Here is a 17652-nt window from a genome sequence, read left to right on the forward strand (position 1 = left end):
GGGTATAGAAGGAACTCACCTCAACATGATAAAGGCTATATATGACAATACCATAGCTAACATCATACTTAGTGGTGAAAAGCTAAAAGCTTTTTCTCCAGGACCAAGAACAAGAATGTTCACTTTCACCACCATTATTTAATACAGTATTGGAAGTACCAGCCGCAGAAATCAGACAAAAAAAAACAAATAAAAGGCATTCAAATTGGAAAGAAAGTAAAACTGTCACTATTTGCAGATGATATGATACTATGTATAGAATACTCCAAAGAGTCCACCAAAATATTAATAGAATAAATGAATTCAAGTAAGGTAGTAGGATATCAAATATACAGAAATCTGATGCATTTCCATACACTAGTAGTGATCAGGAGAACTTGTAAACAATTCCATTTACAATGACATCAAAAAAGATGATAATACCTAGGAATATAATTAAACAAGGAGGTGAAAGATCTGTACTCTGAAAACTATAAGACACTGAAGAAAATGAAGAGAACACTAATTAAATGGAAAGATATACTGTTCTCATGGATTAGAAGTCGTTAAAATGACCATACTACCCAAAGCAATCTACAAATTCTGTGTACTCCCTATCAAAATATCAATGGCATTCTTCTCAGAACTAGAACAAATAGTCCTAAAATTTACATGAAATCACAAAAAAAACACACAAACAGCCAAAGCAATCTTGAGAGAGAAGAACAAAGTGGAAGTTTCAAGCTCCCTGATTTCAAATAATACTATAAAACAGTATGGTCCTGGCATAAAAACAGACACACAGATCAGTGGAACAGAATAGAAAGCCCAAAAATAAATCTTCCCTTATACGGTCAATTAATCTACAAGAAAGGAGACAAGAATATAGAATGGAGAAATGACAGTCTCTTTAAGAAATGGTATTGGGAAACCTGGACAGATAAATGCAAAAATTAAATTGTATCACTCTCTTACACCATATACAGAAATAAACTCAAAAAGGATTAAAGACTTAAATGTAAGGCCTGAAACCATGGACCTCCTAGAAGAAAACATAGGTAGTAAACTTCTTAATAACCACTCTTGGCAATATCTTTTGAATATGTCTCCTCAGACAAGGACAACAAAAGAAAAAATAAACAAATGGAACTACATCAATCGAAAAAGTTTTTGCACTGTGAAGGAAACCATCGACAAAATGAAAAGACAACCTACTGAGTGGGAGAGGATATTTACCAATGATACAACCAATAATGGGTTAATATCCAAATATATAAGGAACTCATACAACTTAATCCCCAAAACAAACAAAAAACAGTCCAGTTAATAAATGGGCAGAGGACCTGAATAAACATTTCTCCCAAAGGAACATACGGATGGCCAACAGACATGAGAAAACATGCTCAACATCATCAGGAAAATGAAAATTAAAACCACAATGATATAACACCTCACAACTGTCAGAATGGCTAGCATCAAAAAATCAACAAACAAGGGCTGGTGAGGATGTGGAGAGAAGAGAACCCTCATACAGCACTGGTTGGATTGTGAATTAGTACAGTCACTACGCGACAGTATGGAAAGTCCTCAATAAATTTAAACTGAGCTGCCATATGATCCAGCAATTCCGCTTTTGGGTATTTATCCAAACAAAACAAAAACACAAATTCAAAAAGATATAGTGCTCTTTTGGCAGTACATATACAAGAAGATATATGCACCCTTACATTCATTGCAGCATTACAAGAAATACCCAAGACATGGCAGCAATCTAGATGTCCACCAAAAGATTAATGGATAAAGATGTGGTATACATATACAATGGAAGATTATTTGGCAATAAAAAAGAATGCAATCTTGCCATTTACAACACATAGGTGGACTTAGAGAGTGATTATGCTAAGTGAAGCAGACAAATACCATATGATTTCACTTATATGTAGAATCTAAAACAAAACAAAACATGAATAAACAAAATAAACTATAAACAGACCCACAAATACAGAAAACAAGCTGATAGTTGCCAAAGGAGAGGGTGATAGGGGGATGGGAAAAAAAGGCCAAAAAAAAAAATCACTTGGTAGCTTATGGAGACTATGCTTCAGGGGTATAAGAATGGAAGCAGGAAGACTACGTAGGCTGCTATTGCCATAATATAGACTAGGCATAACAGTGGCTGAACCAGAAAGGTACTCTGGAGAAGTAGTAAAATGGTCAGACTGGAGATACATTTTGAAGGCAGCGCCAATAAGTCTTTGTTATGGGATTAGTGAAAAAAGCAAAGCAAAAGATGTATTGACTATTCACATACTTCTGATACAGTTCAAAATATTTTTAACTCCATCTGTAACTTAAAATATTCAGCTTTAAAGGCATAAAAACTACTTATATTGGGACTAGACTGCAAAAAGAGACATCTCAAACTTTAGTGGCAATGTGTATTTAAAATTTAACAATTATTTTTATTTTATTAGGCATAAAATTTTATACCTGAAAATCTGTTTTCTTAATCAGTTCCTTATGTTTTTTCATGTATAATTTTTAAAAAAATTAATGGAGTAACAGTGCTAGAGACTCCAATTTTAAAAGGCTGGTGGCAATCTACTAGATGCTTAATAGATACTTGTTAAATAGAATAGTACAAAGAATCACTAACACACACACAAACACAAAACACAAAACATAAAGGCTTTAAGCAACTCAAATGTTTTACTCAAAATAGAAGACTCCAAATGAAATTAAGTTATTTAAAAATAATGCATCTCAATATTAAGAACTAAAGTTATATAGTTCTAGATGCTAAGGACTAAGTACATAGTTTTACATAAGATGACTGTGAAAGACTACCAGTCTCAAATGATGTCATACTAAACTATGATTATTCTTCACATAGCATGATTTTTAAATTATAGGATAACTTTAATTTTAAAAGCTAATAACTTTTAAATTTAAAATGACTTGAGTATTTTTTTTAGCATAATTCTTTTTCCAAATCAGCTAAATTAGCATGAAAACTACCCTATAAAAGTAATATGTAATAATATATAGACTACAAAAGTAATAATATGTAGACTATATCTGTTCTACATATTCTTCTATACTCTGGAAACTTAGTGCATTCTAGCCTTTAAAAGCTAAGTAGTTTGAGAAAATTAGATATATACAGCTTAGCAAAACTATTCATTCTAAGCTTTTACCCAGAATACCTATCAAATTCTTTTAACAAAATTGACAAAAGACCATAATCCCTTTTTCACCACTACCTGAGTTGTTTTTAAAAAGTAAGTACCTGGCACAGATATAGAATCCTCTGCACACCTGTGACAACTGCTCTAATGACCTGAGGTCCAAATCACTAGACACCACCCATCGGAAGATGTACATTAGGACTTCCATTGGCAGCACTGCAAAAGAAAATCATCCTTTCAGTGACTCTCCTATAAGTCATTCTATTGTCACATTCTCAGCACAGATATCTTTATATATTCCTAGAAATTTATAACTCATACCTTCGGTACTGCTTACATACAGCACTAGTGTCTTTAACTATCCAAAGGTAATAATGGTTCCTAACATCAAGACACAAATATCTTTGTTTTTTTTCAGTACAGAACAGATCTGAAGCTACTTTTATAAAGTAACTCTTTCTCTCAGAAAATCATTTACCACCAATATTAAAATAAGTATGTTAGAAAAGTAGTGTACTGCAGTGGTCCCCAACCTTTTTCGGCACTAGGGACTGGTGCTCTTATGAGAATCTAATGCCTGATGATAGGAGGTGGAGCTGAGGCAGTGATGTCAGCGCTGGGGAGCCACTGCAAATGCAGAGGAAGCTTCCCTTCCTCACCTTCACCTCCAGCTATGCAGCCCAGTTCCTAACAGGCCATGGACCAGTACTCGTCCATGGCCTGGAGGTTGGGGGCCCCTGTTCTACTGTGTGTGTGTGTGATCCATACTGCATTTAACACTAAAAAGTTATTTTTGTCTTTCTTAAAAATTTCAATGGTCCTCTGAAAAGTCCTCTAACGAGCTAAACATCTAACATATAAAAAGAAAAAGCATTCATTTTTAAACATTTAGCCTATCTCAGCACTACTATCCAACCTGGCTGAAACACCTGATGTTACCAGTATTCCTCCAATTTTCTCAAGAATGTCCCAGTGACTCACCTTGAGATCTTCATGGAGAAAAAGTGTGGCATCCTTGAACTACGAACAAAAGTTTACACTACAAACTGCTCTACTTCAGACTTTGAAAAGCTTATTAGTATACACAAACAGTAATTATAACTAGATCTTCAACCATTTTTGAACTAGAGCAATAACTTGGCAAGTTATCTGACATTGTAGGTTTGGAAAAGTAAAATCTAAGGTTATTAAAGTATTTCTTATAGAGTTATAACAAGCAAAAATTCACACCTGATATGTGAGTCTGACTGCTCTCAAGTTCAGGCTGACACAGTTTGAGCATAGACTCCTGAAACGTAAGCTGCTGCTGAAAGTAGGACAAGAGATCTGCCATCTTGCTATCATCGTCATTATCTTCAATGCTGAAAAAGAAGGGAGGTGAATAAACTAAGTGCCTCAGTCTACAAACATAAAGCTTAGAAATTGATTTTTCAAAGTATTTTCAAATCTTCTTTAGAAAAAGTCATCTAAAAGAAAACTTACTGCTTTTCTCTATGATGATAAAAGTTTACCCTGCCTTACAAAGGAGTACCACACGAAATCTTCTGAAGAAAAAAGCTTTAGCAATTTGAATTCTTACCCAGAAAAAAATCAGAATTTTGGGATAAAGGTGTTAAGATTTAATTAATTAGTTTTATTGTACGGATTTCATATTTTAGTGAAAAAGATAATTTCAAATGATTTTTTAAATTTTATGTAAATATATTCTTTTAAGTAACCATAATCCATTCTAATTGGATAAAAATCAAACATACAGATGTCATCTGAGGTATGTACATACCAAAGATTTTCTAACAGGTATGCCTTATCACCCTTCCTTTAGAGAGAAGTGTGTAATTTAAAAAATCTTAGCAGGGTTCACAAATCATCTACCAATATAAATAAATTTGTAGTTACAGAGTTTTAAAAAATATCTAGCTTTCATTTTTGTTGAAAGTAACCTTAGAAATGATCAGACTTACAAAAAGACTTAGATGAAGATAAAGTTAGAAAACCAGAGAGCTTATTATAACAAAGGGCGAGTGCGGTTGAGACTAGATGGACTCCAGGGCTACTTTACCAACATTTTACTGAAGGCAAATAAACAGCAAGGAGACATTTAGGGCTTATTAGAGCTGGTAAGACAAAAAAGGACTGTATCCTTAAAGAACTTTCATAGCATCTGCGTTTATACATATATAAAGGGATTGCAGAGAAAAGAAATGGTTCTCTAATGTTATAACACAAACTTTCCTAACAGCACTTGGAATCTATTTATAAAACTAGCTAAGACCAGGGTCCAAGTGACTCTACCCAAAATTTAAAAAAGGTTAGAAAAACCCCAAATGATTCCTTCTGAATATGAACTACCTCACACTAATAAATCTAATTTGGTGAACAATATTACTTGCCCAGAAATTCAAATAGGCAATTAGTTCTGATTTCATTGGGATATTTTTAATATGGCTTATCCAAGGCTTAGCTAATACTATAAGCAGGTAAACACTGGGAATAAGCATAAACTACCACTAAAGATAACTTCTTAATTATTTCATCACAGAGGTAATATAATAACATAGTAGATAATATATCATTACCAAAACACTATTTTTCTAGGTACTGCTCATTTTAAACTTAACATTACCTCATGGGTATAGGTTCCCTTCTTTTCTAATATCAGCAAATAGGCTTTTGGGGATAAAGAGAGTAAGCCAAAACAATTTTATAATTGTTTTGCAAATAGCTTCAAAGGTATTGCCTTAAAAAATATATTCTCTTGATCTCTGTCCATATAACACCATCAATGCCACTACTTCATGACTCTGAGTTAAGTGGCATTTATGCAATGAAACAGGATTTTTTAGGAGTATTTATATCCTCCTCCTGTGCTTTTAAACCAATGTTAGTTTTAATTATATTTTATGTACATACCTTAAGAAAATAATAAACAAAATCTTGTTATAATTCAGCATTTTCCTAATAAATGAAATATCTTCTGTTTTTTTAAAAAACGTATAGTTTCAAACACATACAAAAGGAGAAAGACGAGTATAATGAAACCCCACGTATCCATCACCCAATTTCTACCACTATCAACACTGGCCTAATTACATTTTAATAGTTTTGACTTTAAATACGTTTCAGAAAGTTAAAATATGCCCTTTAATTTACTCTTTTCAATAATCACTGCTTTTATAAAATTTTTCATCACTTTATTTTTGTTATGCCTGTTTAAAATGTGCATTTCTATATTTCAATCTTAAAATTTCCCTAATTAAAAAATTTCTACAACTTACAAACAAGCCTTTATAATAAAGACTGTATTTATAACTTAACAGAATGAGTACCATCTTCTTAACATGTTACGTCAACAGGGCAAAGACGCTTAACTTTAACAAACTCTATGTATTACTATCTATCAAATTATATACGCACTAGCTGTTTCCAACGCCATCACCATCTGGAGACCGGGTATAAGTAATCTTGAACTCTATATCAGGTACAAGTTGCATAGCCCTACGATAAAACTTGATGGCTAAAAGAAGAAATAAAGCTAAATTAGCTATGACCACACATTTTTGTCATTTCCTTTGCTTACCCTTAATTGTGGTTTAATTAGGTAACTTTCTTCACAAACGGCCAAATTCTTTTTCTACATACAAAAGTAGTTCAGTAAACAAACTTATTTCCAAACCTTACTACTCAAAAATAATCTTTTTTCTAAAGCTAACTGTTATAGAAACAAGATGTTGCATTTTACTCTTATCTTTTAGCCCTTCCCATCTGTTTCCTCAGCCCTCTATGTGTTGTCAAAAGTAATCTTATGTGGTTGTCCTTCTTCCGACTTTGAAAATGCAATTGCTGTAGCCCCAACTACAGCAATTGGATTGGAATCTGTCCTCTCAATCCAACTTCTTTTAGTCCAGCTCCCACTTATTTAACCTTTAAAACCTATTTGTTTTTAAGTAAATCTCCTGGCCAGGGGGTGTAGAATTATAATATTTAATAATGTCTTCCATAGAGATACATCAATAGACCTTCGGGTTGTAGAGGCTGACTAGTTCTTTTTCCCTTAGATGAAATCTATTCAATTCAATATATTCTGCCATGTTTTTATTCTTGGGTGAATTACTGTACACTAAGTGGATATGGGAATCTTACAAACTAATGAAGACTATGTTGGGATATTAAATGGACCTTTTCAATATCTCAGAGTAAAAATATCACTAGATGAAATTTGAAAATAAATGCAATAATTCTGAAAATGTTATTTTGGGAGCATTTTCAAATAATCCAGGCACAAGTATCCTTCCTATGGTCCAATTATTAGCTTTACTATCACAAAATGAAAGCCCAACTACAAACCTAATACAGTAAACAGGCACATCACTTCGTTTACTTATGCATTTCTACTGGGTTAATAAAACAAAGTTAAAGGGTATTCCTTTACATACAATGTAAATTAGAACTTAAAAACATATATATATTTCTCACTTTAGCCTTAACATTCTCCTCTTCTGAAGTAATTTCACCTATAAAGGGAGCATATCCTATTTTTAAATCAATGACAATAGTCTTAAGATTTTAAAAATGACAAAATTAAATACAAAAATTTAAGTGTAGAAAAAGATTACTTTACTCATCCTACCAATATGATGATGTTCCCCAGCAATATTTTTTTGGAAAGAGACAGGTTATATAAAGATACAATTTTTATTTTTGATTTTTTTAAAAAACAATTTTGAATATAGGAAGACTGATGCTCTATGCAAAATACAGTCTAGTAAAAAAAAAAAATTGGTCAGTACCAAGTTGTTACTCAGAAATATCATGACAATATGATCTTGGGCCCTGAGTTTTTACCTTCATAGAGAGCGCCATTTTGTTCTTCTTCTACTGCTTTTAGGAAGAGTTCTCGAGCCTATAAAAATAGATAGTGAAAAACAATTTTTGAAAATCGGTATTAAAAGAGTATGGATGGCGGAAAAATAGCCTTTTAAACTAATGGGGCTAGAACACTGGACATCTCTAGGTAAAATAACGAGCCTCAAACTAAACCTCGCATTTTACATAAAAACTAACTTGAACACGGACCATGGACTTAAATGTAAAACTTTTAGAAAAAAGGCAATCTTGGAGACCTAGGAGTAGGCAGCATACTTATAACTGACATCAAAGCAAATCTATATAAACTGATAAATAGGAGCTCATCAAAATTAAAAACTTGCTCTACAAAACACCCTGCAAAGAGGATGAAAAGACAAGCTATAAACTCAAAGTATTTATAAGCCTCATGTTCAACAAAAGACATATATTTAGAATACAAAAAGAACTCTCAAAACTCAACAGTAAAAACATAAGCAATCTAATTAGAAAAAACAAACCGGTATTTCAGAGAGGATATAAGGATAGGAAATAGATAAAAAAAGATATTCAGCATCATTGGATATGTAAAGATGACAGCCTCTATGGAATAGGAAAATAATGAAAAGTAAGGTGGTGTGCTGTGCCCACTTCAGGTGAATAAGTACTAGGAAAGGCGTGAACAATTTGATAGCACTCAAATTTTTTCAGTGTGAGCAGTTTCAAAACTTTCCAGAATAAGGACATGACTAATGCATCATTATAAATTTAATTCAAAATATACAAAATATTGCATTATCACTCTTGATAAGGTGTTGACATTTAAATAATTTTTTTCCCCTTTTGGGTTTCAGTAACAAATTCAGAGGCGTTAATCTTTTCAAGACCAAGTGAATCTCAGGGGTCTATAACTAACCAAAGACATTTCCATGAAGATAGTGTACCTGTAGGAAAGAAGACCATAAGTAGTAGTGATATCATCCAAAGTACCTAGAAGTAGTAAGGAATGGATAAACTCATATATTGTCAAAATTTTTCTATGTACAATGTCCATAACACTTAACTTTTCTTCTTTTGCCAGTTCTTGCTTTCCTTTGGTATCCGCTGCTTTCAGGAAAGAGCCTCTTGCTACTCTGCAAGATCGAGTCTCTAAATTGCTAGAGCCTACACCTGGGGCAAGTTCAAACATCCACTGAGCTCGAAACATCTGAAGTTGTGCCTAAGGGAAGAAAAGTACTTTAGGTCTCATCAAGGAAGAGTAGCTCAACTCTGGAACAATTTGTCAATAGGTCCAACATCAATTTCCATACATACCTACTTATTCTAAGACCAGAAAACACTGTCTTTTAAATTACAAAGTTAATACCATTACACACCTATTATCTCCTAAAATAATTCTGTTTAAAACTTTAAAGAAATCATGAAAATTTGCCTAAAATAAAATTGTCTATACAGGAAAAATCTAATGGTATGGGAACACCAAATTTTAATTAAAATCAAAAATATAAGCTATCACTTAGGGACTGAACTTAGATGCTTTATTTGTTTATTTGGAATACATCATCTAGTAGATGTTATGAGTGCTGCTAAAAATTCTGTACATGAGCCCAAAGTATTTCTTTTAATAGCCAGTCTCTTTTTAAAAAGGCCATATTTTTTCTAATACGTATCATTTAAAAATTTTTAAATATAGGAAAAGTGAAGTCCCTTGTGTGGTGGACTTTGCTGTGCTGCCCAGACCCCTCTTCAGGCATAAAGCACTTATTACTCCAACTGATGGGAGTGCCACCAAAAACAGCCCTCAGCTGTCAGCCCTTTCTGGTACTGCCTCAGCAAGATGATGCTACCTTCCCAGGTGATCCCTACCCAATGACTGAACAATGAAAGTGATGACTGACAGAAAAAGCCAGGCTCTGAAGGGTTATTCCATCCTCAGAACTTACACGGAAGTAACTAAGACGGTCTACTAAGATTGCACAGCAGCTCAACTACCCTCAACTGCTGCTTCTCTCTCCCCCTTCCTTCCTCTTGGGATGACACAAGTTTTATATTTTGACTTGGTGTTGATACCAAGGCACTGCCTAAAAAACCTCCTACATAGTACTCTCTACCTCCAAGTCCACTTTCAGAAAACACAACCCAAAATGCCCTTCCTCTCACAGAAGGCCATTGACAATAGGATTGTGTATATTAGTCCTGGCTTTTTTTAAAAATGTATATATAAAATGTTTTGAAAAAAATTTTTCTCTACATTCTGTACACTGCTTTGGTTTTGGTTCCCACCTTCCTACATCTAACACACATACCTCCAACCTAAAGAATCTTTAGCAGTACTCTTAATGTATACTAGATGACATATTCCAAATAAATATTATAAAGCTTATAAATTCAGTAAAATGCACTTAACTAATTACAATGAATATTTTTCTATGTCAATGCACAAAGATTTACCTTATCCTTTTAAATGGCTGCAGTGTATTTCATTGTATGAATGCATCACTACTTAACACAAGTAATGGACACTTAGGTTGTACTCCATTTTTCCATATAAACAATGCCATGATAAACATTTTTGTACATGTATATTTACTCACTTTCCCCATTACTTCCGTGGGATTAATTTCCTGAAAGTAGAATTGGGAATGTTTCTCATTTTGATCCATATTACTACTCTAACCTCCAAAAAAGTTGTAGCAATTTGTACTTTCACGTACACTGCGTAAGTGCTCTCACAGCCCAGATGGCAATGGGTATTATTCACTATTCTGACCTTTTAAAAACAATCTCATTGTAGATTTAATTTGTATTTTTTAAATTATTAATAAGGTGCATTACCTCTTCAAATGTTTAATAACCATTTATATTGTTTTTTTTCCATTAGTTGTCCATTCATATTTTTCTACCTTGGGTTCCTCTTGCTAATTTATAAGGATGTCCTACACATACTGAGACAGACTATCAATGCTCTGCCCATATGTGGCAAGCAGCTTTTACAGCTGATTAAGTCTCTTGATTTATGATTTTGTTTTGCTATATATAGGTTTTAGACTTTTAGGTCAAATCTGTCAATCTTTTTCTTTAAGGTGATGGGTTTTGAGTCATGCTTAAGCCTGGGTTCAAACACTTTAAACTCATACATGGAACTACATAGCAGCAATTATTGATGTATCTTTTTACAGAAAGAGATCCATAACATAGTTATAACTTAAGTATCCTGTAATCCGGTATGAAAATAGTTAAATTCAATGCAAATAAGAACCTATAAATCTTCACAATTATGACCGATTTCTGCTTATGTATGGAAAGCAATGGAATAAGAATTAAATATACAATGAAGAAACATGCCTGCAGATCTGTTTCAGCTGGGCTTTCATTTTCATCATCATCTCCGGCTCTGACAGTATCAGAATGACAATCTTCCTCAGCTTCTGCCTGAGGAGAAAAACCCAAAATAATGATCAGAAATATGCAAACACCAGTTTCTCTTTGAAATCTGAATCTCCAAATTGGCTACTTGCCCAATAAATTATATAGTTGCTTCTCTTTAGATATCTTCTTCAAGGTAAATTTAATGATTCTAATCAGAAAAATGAGATACTTTAATTTTTTAATACCGTAAGATAAACAACTTCACTGGGCTCTAGTGTTTTGATAAATGGTTGAAAAGAACAACTTTGCTTCAGAAAATAACATGAAGTTGTGGTACAGAGTTCAGCAAATAATTTTTATTTCGAAGATCACTTAAAAGACCATATATAATCCATATATGATGTCCTTCCTTTTACACACTGGCATATTATTAATACGTGACTATGACGTTTGTCTATTAATATTTTAAATGTACTAGGAAAGCTCATAAATCAAAGACATGTAGTAGCGAATCTTTTTTGGAAAGAAGCTCTTTCTATTTGTTTTATAAATCCAGATTTTTATATATTGGATTAACTTAAAGTGGAACAAAACTGGCCTGGAATTACTGGGCACGGCTTGGAGCTTAATAGAGGTCTCAGGTCAGTTTCTTTTCATTTTATCCTTTTGCTCTCTATAAATGTTTGCTAAATTAAACTGAACTCTACCTTCCAGTGAAGATGAAATGTTGCCTAGGTCTAGTCTATTAGCTAACAGGCTAGACTTATTAGCAAAGGGGACTTGCTCAACACTTAATGTGTTCAGTCCTGTAAAGAAATGTGGCAATCAGGGAAATGCCCTTGAAGGTTAGAAATAAAAATAATAAAACTGATTTAATTTTACTTGTTCTAAAGATGTTAAGTTTCACAATTGCCAATTTTAGTTGTAATTTGTTTCCAGGGGAAAAAATGTATTAACACATACATTTGAATACAGCAGCCAGATACACTTGCACTATGCAAGGTAATCCTCACCTCCTCCTATCTTATCTCTGGCAACCAGACTTAAAGCCAGAGGTGCCTTTAAGACTTGAACTAGTTAACATATAGTAAAGTGCTTGATACTATAAAAGCTAAATCAGCAAAGAAAGAAATGAGAGAAGCTAACACTCTGATGAATTTCCAGAAAACTGGAAAACGTAAGCATTGACGTAATGTCAAATACATTTCTTTTTTTGAGTCTTTGAGCTAGGAGCTTTCCCAACTAAGACCTTCACTAAATAAGAAAATACATAATAAAGAACTTTATATTTATAGATCCCATTGAGAAGTGCATTTCTCTCTCTTCTCAAATTAGAGTCTGTTTTATTACTGTAAACTCTAAGTACAGCTAATATGAGGGGATCTGAGTTCTCTAAGGGCAGGGGTCCCCAACCCTGGGACCAGAGACTGGTAGCGGACCAGGCCGCACGACAGGAGGTGAGCAGCGGGCAAGACAAGAGAGTGAAGCTTCCTTCATCTGTATCTGCAGCTGCTCCCCAGTGCTAGCATTGCAGCTTCAGCTTCGCCTCACATCATCAGGCATTAGATTCTCACAGGAGCACTGGTCTCTAGTGCCAAAAAGGTTGGGGACTGCTGTTCTATAGTATCCTCTTAGTAACAGCCTTCTACCTCTTGCCTAGTGGTCATACTAAACTGACTTCATTATAAGAGCTTCCCGTGCTCTCTTCAGTTCCATATGTTGCATATTCAGTTCCATATTGTTGCAGAGTGTACTATTTCTCTCCATTTCGTATGACTGCTTCTTCCTCAGTTGCCTACTTCTATTCATCCTTCAAGATTCAGTTCCAGGGATCATCCCAGTAGGAAGCATGTTTTGATCTTTTTAATTGCCTCTTTCATTTTCCCCCATTATATTTGTGCTTGTATAACAGCACTTAAGACTTGCGTTGAGATTATTTTTGTCTCTTTGCTAGTTAGTGCACTGGGAACAAAGATCACGTTTCAATCATCTCTATAACCTTAGAAGGCCAAATACATTGCTTGATTCATAGTAAATGTCCATCCAGGCCTCAGCTGTCTCATTTGTAAGGAGATGGTATTGGATATTTTGACAGCATGACAAAAAGAAACTATCAAATTTGGAGTTTTATGACATTTTTCAATTCAAATACCACTTGAAATAAGTAGGTCCTCAGCTGTCACCCACTTTATTTTTCCTAACTGAGTCTGACCTAAACATCACCTTTTACTTGACTAGCTCATGTCTTCATTTTACTCATGTTTCACACAATGGATCAATGAAATATAAAAAGTTAAGTGCTTAATTCTGATCAGAGAACTACTTCTACAACTTTAAGGGCATATTCAATTACTGCTTTTCCTATCCTCCAGATTAATTTAATAAATTCATTCAGCTATTCGTTTACTCAATAAATATCTGAATGTCTACTATAAGCTAATTATTTTCACCTTTGATTAATGCAACCCTAGCCAGAGATTAGTTTCTTAGATGGACAATTTGTCTGAAGCCAAAGAAAGGCTGCATAAGGCAGACTACGTATTCCAGTATGCAATAGTCCTATGGAATTTGCGCTGTCCATTTCTGGAGCTTAGCTCAGTCTCTACATTTGGACCGCACTGACGCTTCTCTGGCCCTCACCGCTGTGAGGTGAGACATAATCCTAACCCCACACCGCCAGGACCGCCTGCCAACCAACATCCTACCCAGGGTAGTGATGCGCCACGGGGCAGGTGCGTCCTAAACCCATGGGCTCCTCAAGGGGCCCAAACTGCTTCCCAGAGAGGAAGTAATCAACAAGTGTCCGCCTGCCAAGGCACCCTCCCGATTTCAGATGCTGCGACCGCTCACCTCTATCTGTGCTCACTGCTTCTGATAAACTCCCTCGAGAGGGGCGGGACTGGTTCAACGTCCTTAGCGAGCCGAGAATAGACATTTTTCTCGGCCGTCCTGCAAACCCACTCTCTTCACATCAAGTCTCGGCTGGCGGTTTCACAGAAAGAAACCCCGGGGAGTGGTCAGAGCGGGCACTTGTACCGCTCCTTCTCAGGCCGGAGGTCCCATAATGGGTAGCAGCCGTGCAGCTCCCCCTCTTCCCAGCTCCCTCGGGGCTCCCCTCAGGCCTGGCCCCTCCTGCACACTGCACCCCGCCTCGCATAATTCCCCTGCCCCCTTAGGTTACCATGCTGGCGGGCCGGACGACCGCGGTCGAGGGGCTCTCCGCGCCCCCTCTGCACCGCCCCCCAAGGAGGTGTGCTGGGTGTTCGGGTGTCTACTCCTGTCTGCTGCAGCGGGGCTTAGCAGAGTTCTCGGTCGGAGAAGCGAACCAGGCAGCGGCAGTAACTGCGGGCCCGGCGTACGGCAGCCATCTTCGCGGGGCAGGGGGCCAGATCGGGGCGCGCTGGAGCGGCGGCCGGGGACACGGGGAGCGGAGGAATGCCTGCTGCCAGCGGAGGCCGAAGTCTACGAGAACCACACCGTCGGCCCTGCTAGAGACCCCGGACGCCGCCGCAGAGCTTCCCACTCTGCTGCAGAAACCTGCGCCGGCGCACCGAGCATGCGCAGTCCCGCCGCCGCCGCCGCCGCCACCGCCTGCGTGCGCGGCACGGCTCTACTGCCCCGTGCGTGCTGCCCAGTGGAGGACGAGGGGTTGTGGGCCTACTGTGTGCGCAAGGCCGAACTGGGCGTGTAATCACCAATTCGCCCAACCCCAAACTCAACCCACTTATTCGGCTCAGTGAACACTTAAGCAAACTTGGAAAAAGCGTTATCTCAAAAATGTGTGTAATTCAAATTAAGGGTTGAGAGCCTAAGGCAAGCAGCCCCAATGAGCGCTGAACTTGGTGTTCGGGACGGTCGCTATAGGGTTCTCGTCCACTGTAGCTGGAGTTCTACACCAGGAATGCAGGGAAACAGTGAAACTCCACTACAATCACAGGCTGTTATAACGACTAAACTTTTTAAAAGCACAGGTTGAGGGAAAGATTCATTCAGGAGAGCAACAAGGGGGAAGTAAACTCGGCCACCGCAAGGCATGTCGCACTACAGTTCCCATCATGCAACGGGGGAAGGACGTTGAGACTCCAAAGCCTTAAAAACGAATCCTGCCCAGATGGCGCCCGCGAGACACTCTGGGATTTATAGTCCACTGTTCCGCGTGGAGCGCCGGAACTGCCACACGGTACTCTCCCCACCTTTTAAAGCCCAAGCACCTGATTTCACTTCCACAAAAGGCGCTTTTACTTATGAGGCGTTTTGTTATTTTCTCACACTTTACGTCGTTTTGTGTATGGAATTTTGAGTGCACGGTGAAAACCTACAGTCTTATAGCCTCTTAATTTCTTCATTCAGCAAACATTTACGGAGTTTCTAGTTTCTGCTAGGTACCAGGTACTAATAGTCATCAGGGTTCCAAGACCTACTTTCAACGAGTTCACAGAATTTAAACTTTCTATCCATTTTAAACTTTCTATCCACTGGAGATCTTAACAGTGCAGTACATTTTCGGCAGAAAAATAGAGACAAGAGGAAAAAAAAGGAGTGGCGCGTAGAAGGGGTTGCAGAATAGTAAGCTACAACATGGAAGCCTAATATTAAGCTGTCTTAATATTAGGATCCACCCTTTGGATGGGTGTATTTTTAGTTACATCCTAAATCAGCTACCTATAAAAAGTATCTTCATGTTTATCAGAGGCCAAAAATTTAATAATTTTTAGTTTTTAAAAGAGACTTTAGGGCTTAGGTCTTTTAAAAATGCTTTTTTTCCCAATAATCTCTTTAAAGGGATTTTGAAACAAATCTGGGGAAAAGATTAGATGTAGGAACTTATAATAGAAGAAAATTATATATGTGACTCGTGAATACAAAAGATCAGCTTTGCAAATGAAGAATGAAGTATTGAAATATTTTCAGAACTATTCAATTTCATTAAACACGTTGAATGCTAATTTATCTTGTTGAATTAGCACAGGTGGTTTCTATTATTCTAGCAAATAAACAATAAAGTTTAATAAAAATTAGTTTTTGTAATGATAAACTAAGCACATTTTATTAAAACGCTGTTAGGTTTCATAACTACCAATTTTCTATATTAGATCAGTAGCTAATATACTCCTTACAGGGTTGTAGTATCTCATCATATTATATTTACAGGGTTGTAATTTTCCTGAGGCTAGAACTACTGACCAAAGCCATTTAATAGCTCAGTGGACTCTTGTAAAGGCAGAGCAAGATAGTCTCTCTGTTTGCTAGGTAGACTTGCTTGGACAACTGAATTTGACAAAAACTGATCTTTTTAAGATACTTTAAAAATCATTTTTCATGGGAGTAGCATAAGATTTTAGACTCCCTCTTGTCTACCTATCTTTTCATTGATAACAACATTTGATAATTTCATTTGCCACAGGGTTTGTTTGATGTATAGGCAAACACAAAGGTAGATAAATGTTATACATTTGCCAAGTTGCCAGGTGACTCCCATTTGCGACAGGAAGTCTAAGAAAGCTTGACTGATTATGTGTTGTAGGGTTCTTCAACAGGAGCAAGAGGAGAGAGGGATTCAGGACTTTTGTATAGATTCTTTAGGGATAAAAACGACCTGTCTTCAGTTCTTTACAATTCAAAAATAAAAATAGATAAAATTGATATGGTTGTGAGCTGGGGATTTTAAAGTCAGAGAAAGATCCACATTGTGTAAAAGTTACTCCTTTATTCATTAAAATTGTGTTGCTTAGGGTATTGTGATTTCCCTGACCAGCAGCATCAGCATAGATCATGGATAGGGCCCAGCAATGCTGTAACAAACCCTCCGGGTGATTCTGATGCCTCCAAGCAAAGTTTGAGAACTATTGGCTTGTGGCAATTATGTACATTTAAATTGAGGACATTGAAGCAATGTCTTTTTTCAAAGCGCTTCAGAGCCAGTCCTTTTGTGTATGATTTAAGGTAATGTCTACAATATAATTTATGACACAAGTGAATGTGTTTAACAAGTGTTAAATGTTAGATTTCATATAACCGGTTACAGAGAATAGCTGTTGTGTAGAGCATATCTAGGCTATTTCCCACCTAGAAAACGATCCATTTTTTCAAACTAAAATTAACAATATAAAAACTCTTAGAGTTCAAATGAATGCTAACAGGCAATCAGTTGCATCTTTATTTTAAACACTTTATTGTGGTAAAAAATATATATAACACAATTTGCCATCTTAGCCATTCTGCGTGTTCAATTCAGTAGCACTGACTTCCATCACAATGTCTTGCAATCTCAGTT

At 36.2% G+C, this 17652-nt stretch overlaps 1 protein-coding gene across 1 annotated transcript in view; it reads right to left on the reverse strand.

Moving 5' to 3' along the window:
• The window catches only part of FBXO9 (F-box protein 9), a 29081-nt gene extending 14138 nt beyond the window's left edge, over window positions 1–14943 (reverse strand). The window contains exons 1-7 of the mRNA XM_039852895.1: window positions 14560–14943; window positions 11355–11441; window positions 9073–9228; window positions 8010–8067; window positions 6582–6681; window positions 4398–4528; window positions 3269–3383 (exon numbers count right to left, since the gene is read on the reverse strand). Coding sequence (XP_039708829.1) covers window positions 3269–3383; window positions 4398–4528; window positions 6582–6681; window positions 8010–8067; window positions 9073–9228; window positions 11355–11441; window positions 14560–14562 — 650 coding nt within the window. The 5' untranslated portion in view covers window positions 14563–14943. The remainder of the gene's footprint in view (window positions 1–3268; window positions 3384–4397; window positions 4529–6581; window positions 6682–8009; window positions 8068–9072; window positions 9229–11354; window positions 11442–14559) is intronic.
• Window positions 14944–17652: the final 2709 nt, after the last annotated feature.

This window comes from Pteropus medius, unplaced genomic scaffold, assembly GCF_902729225.1.
Source record: "Pteropus medius unplaced genomic scaffold, Ma_sr-lr_union100, whole genome shotgun sequence".
Taxonomy (NCBI): domain Eukaryota; kingdom Metazoa; phylum Chordata; class Mammalia; order Chiroptera; family Pteropodidae; genus Pteropus; species Pteropus medius.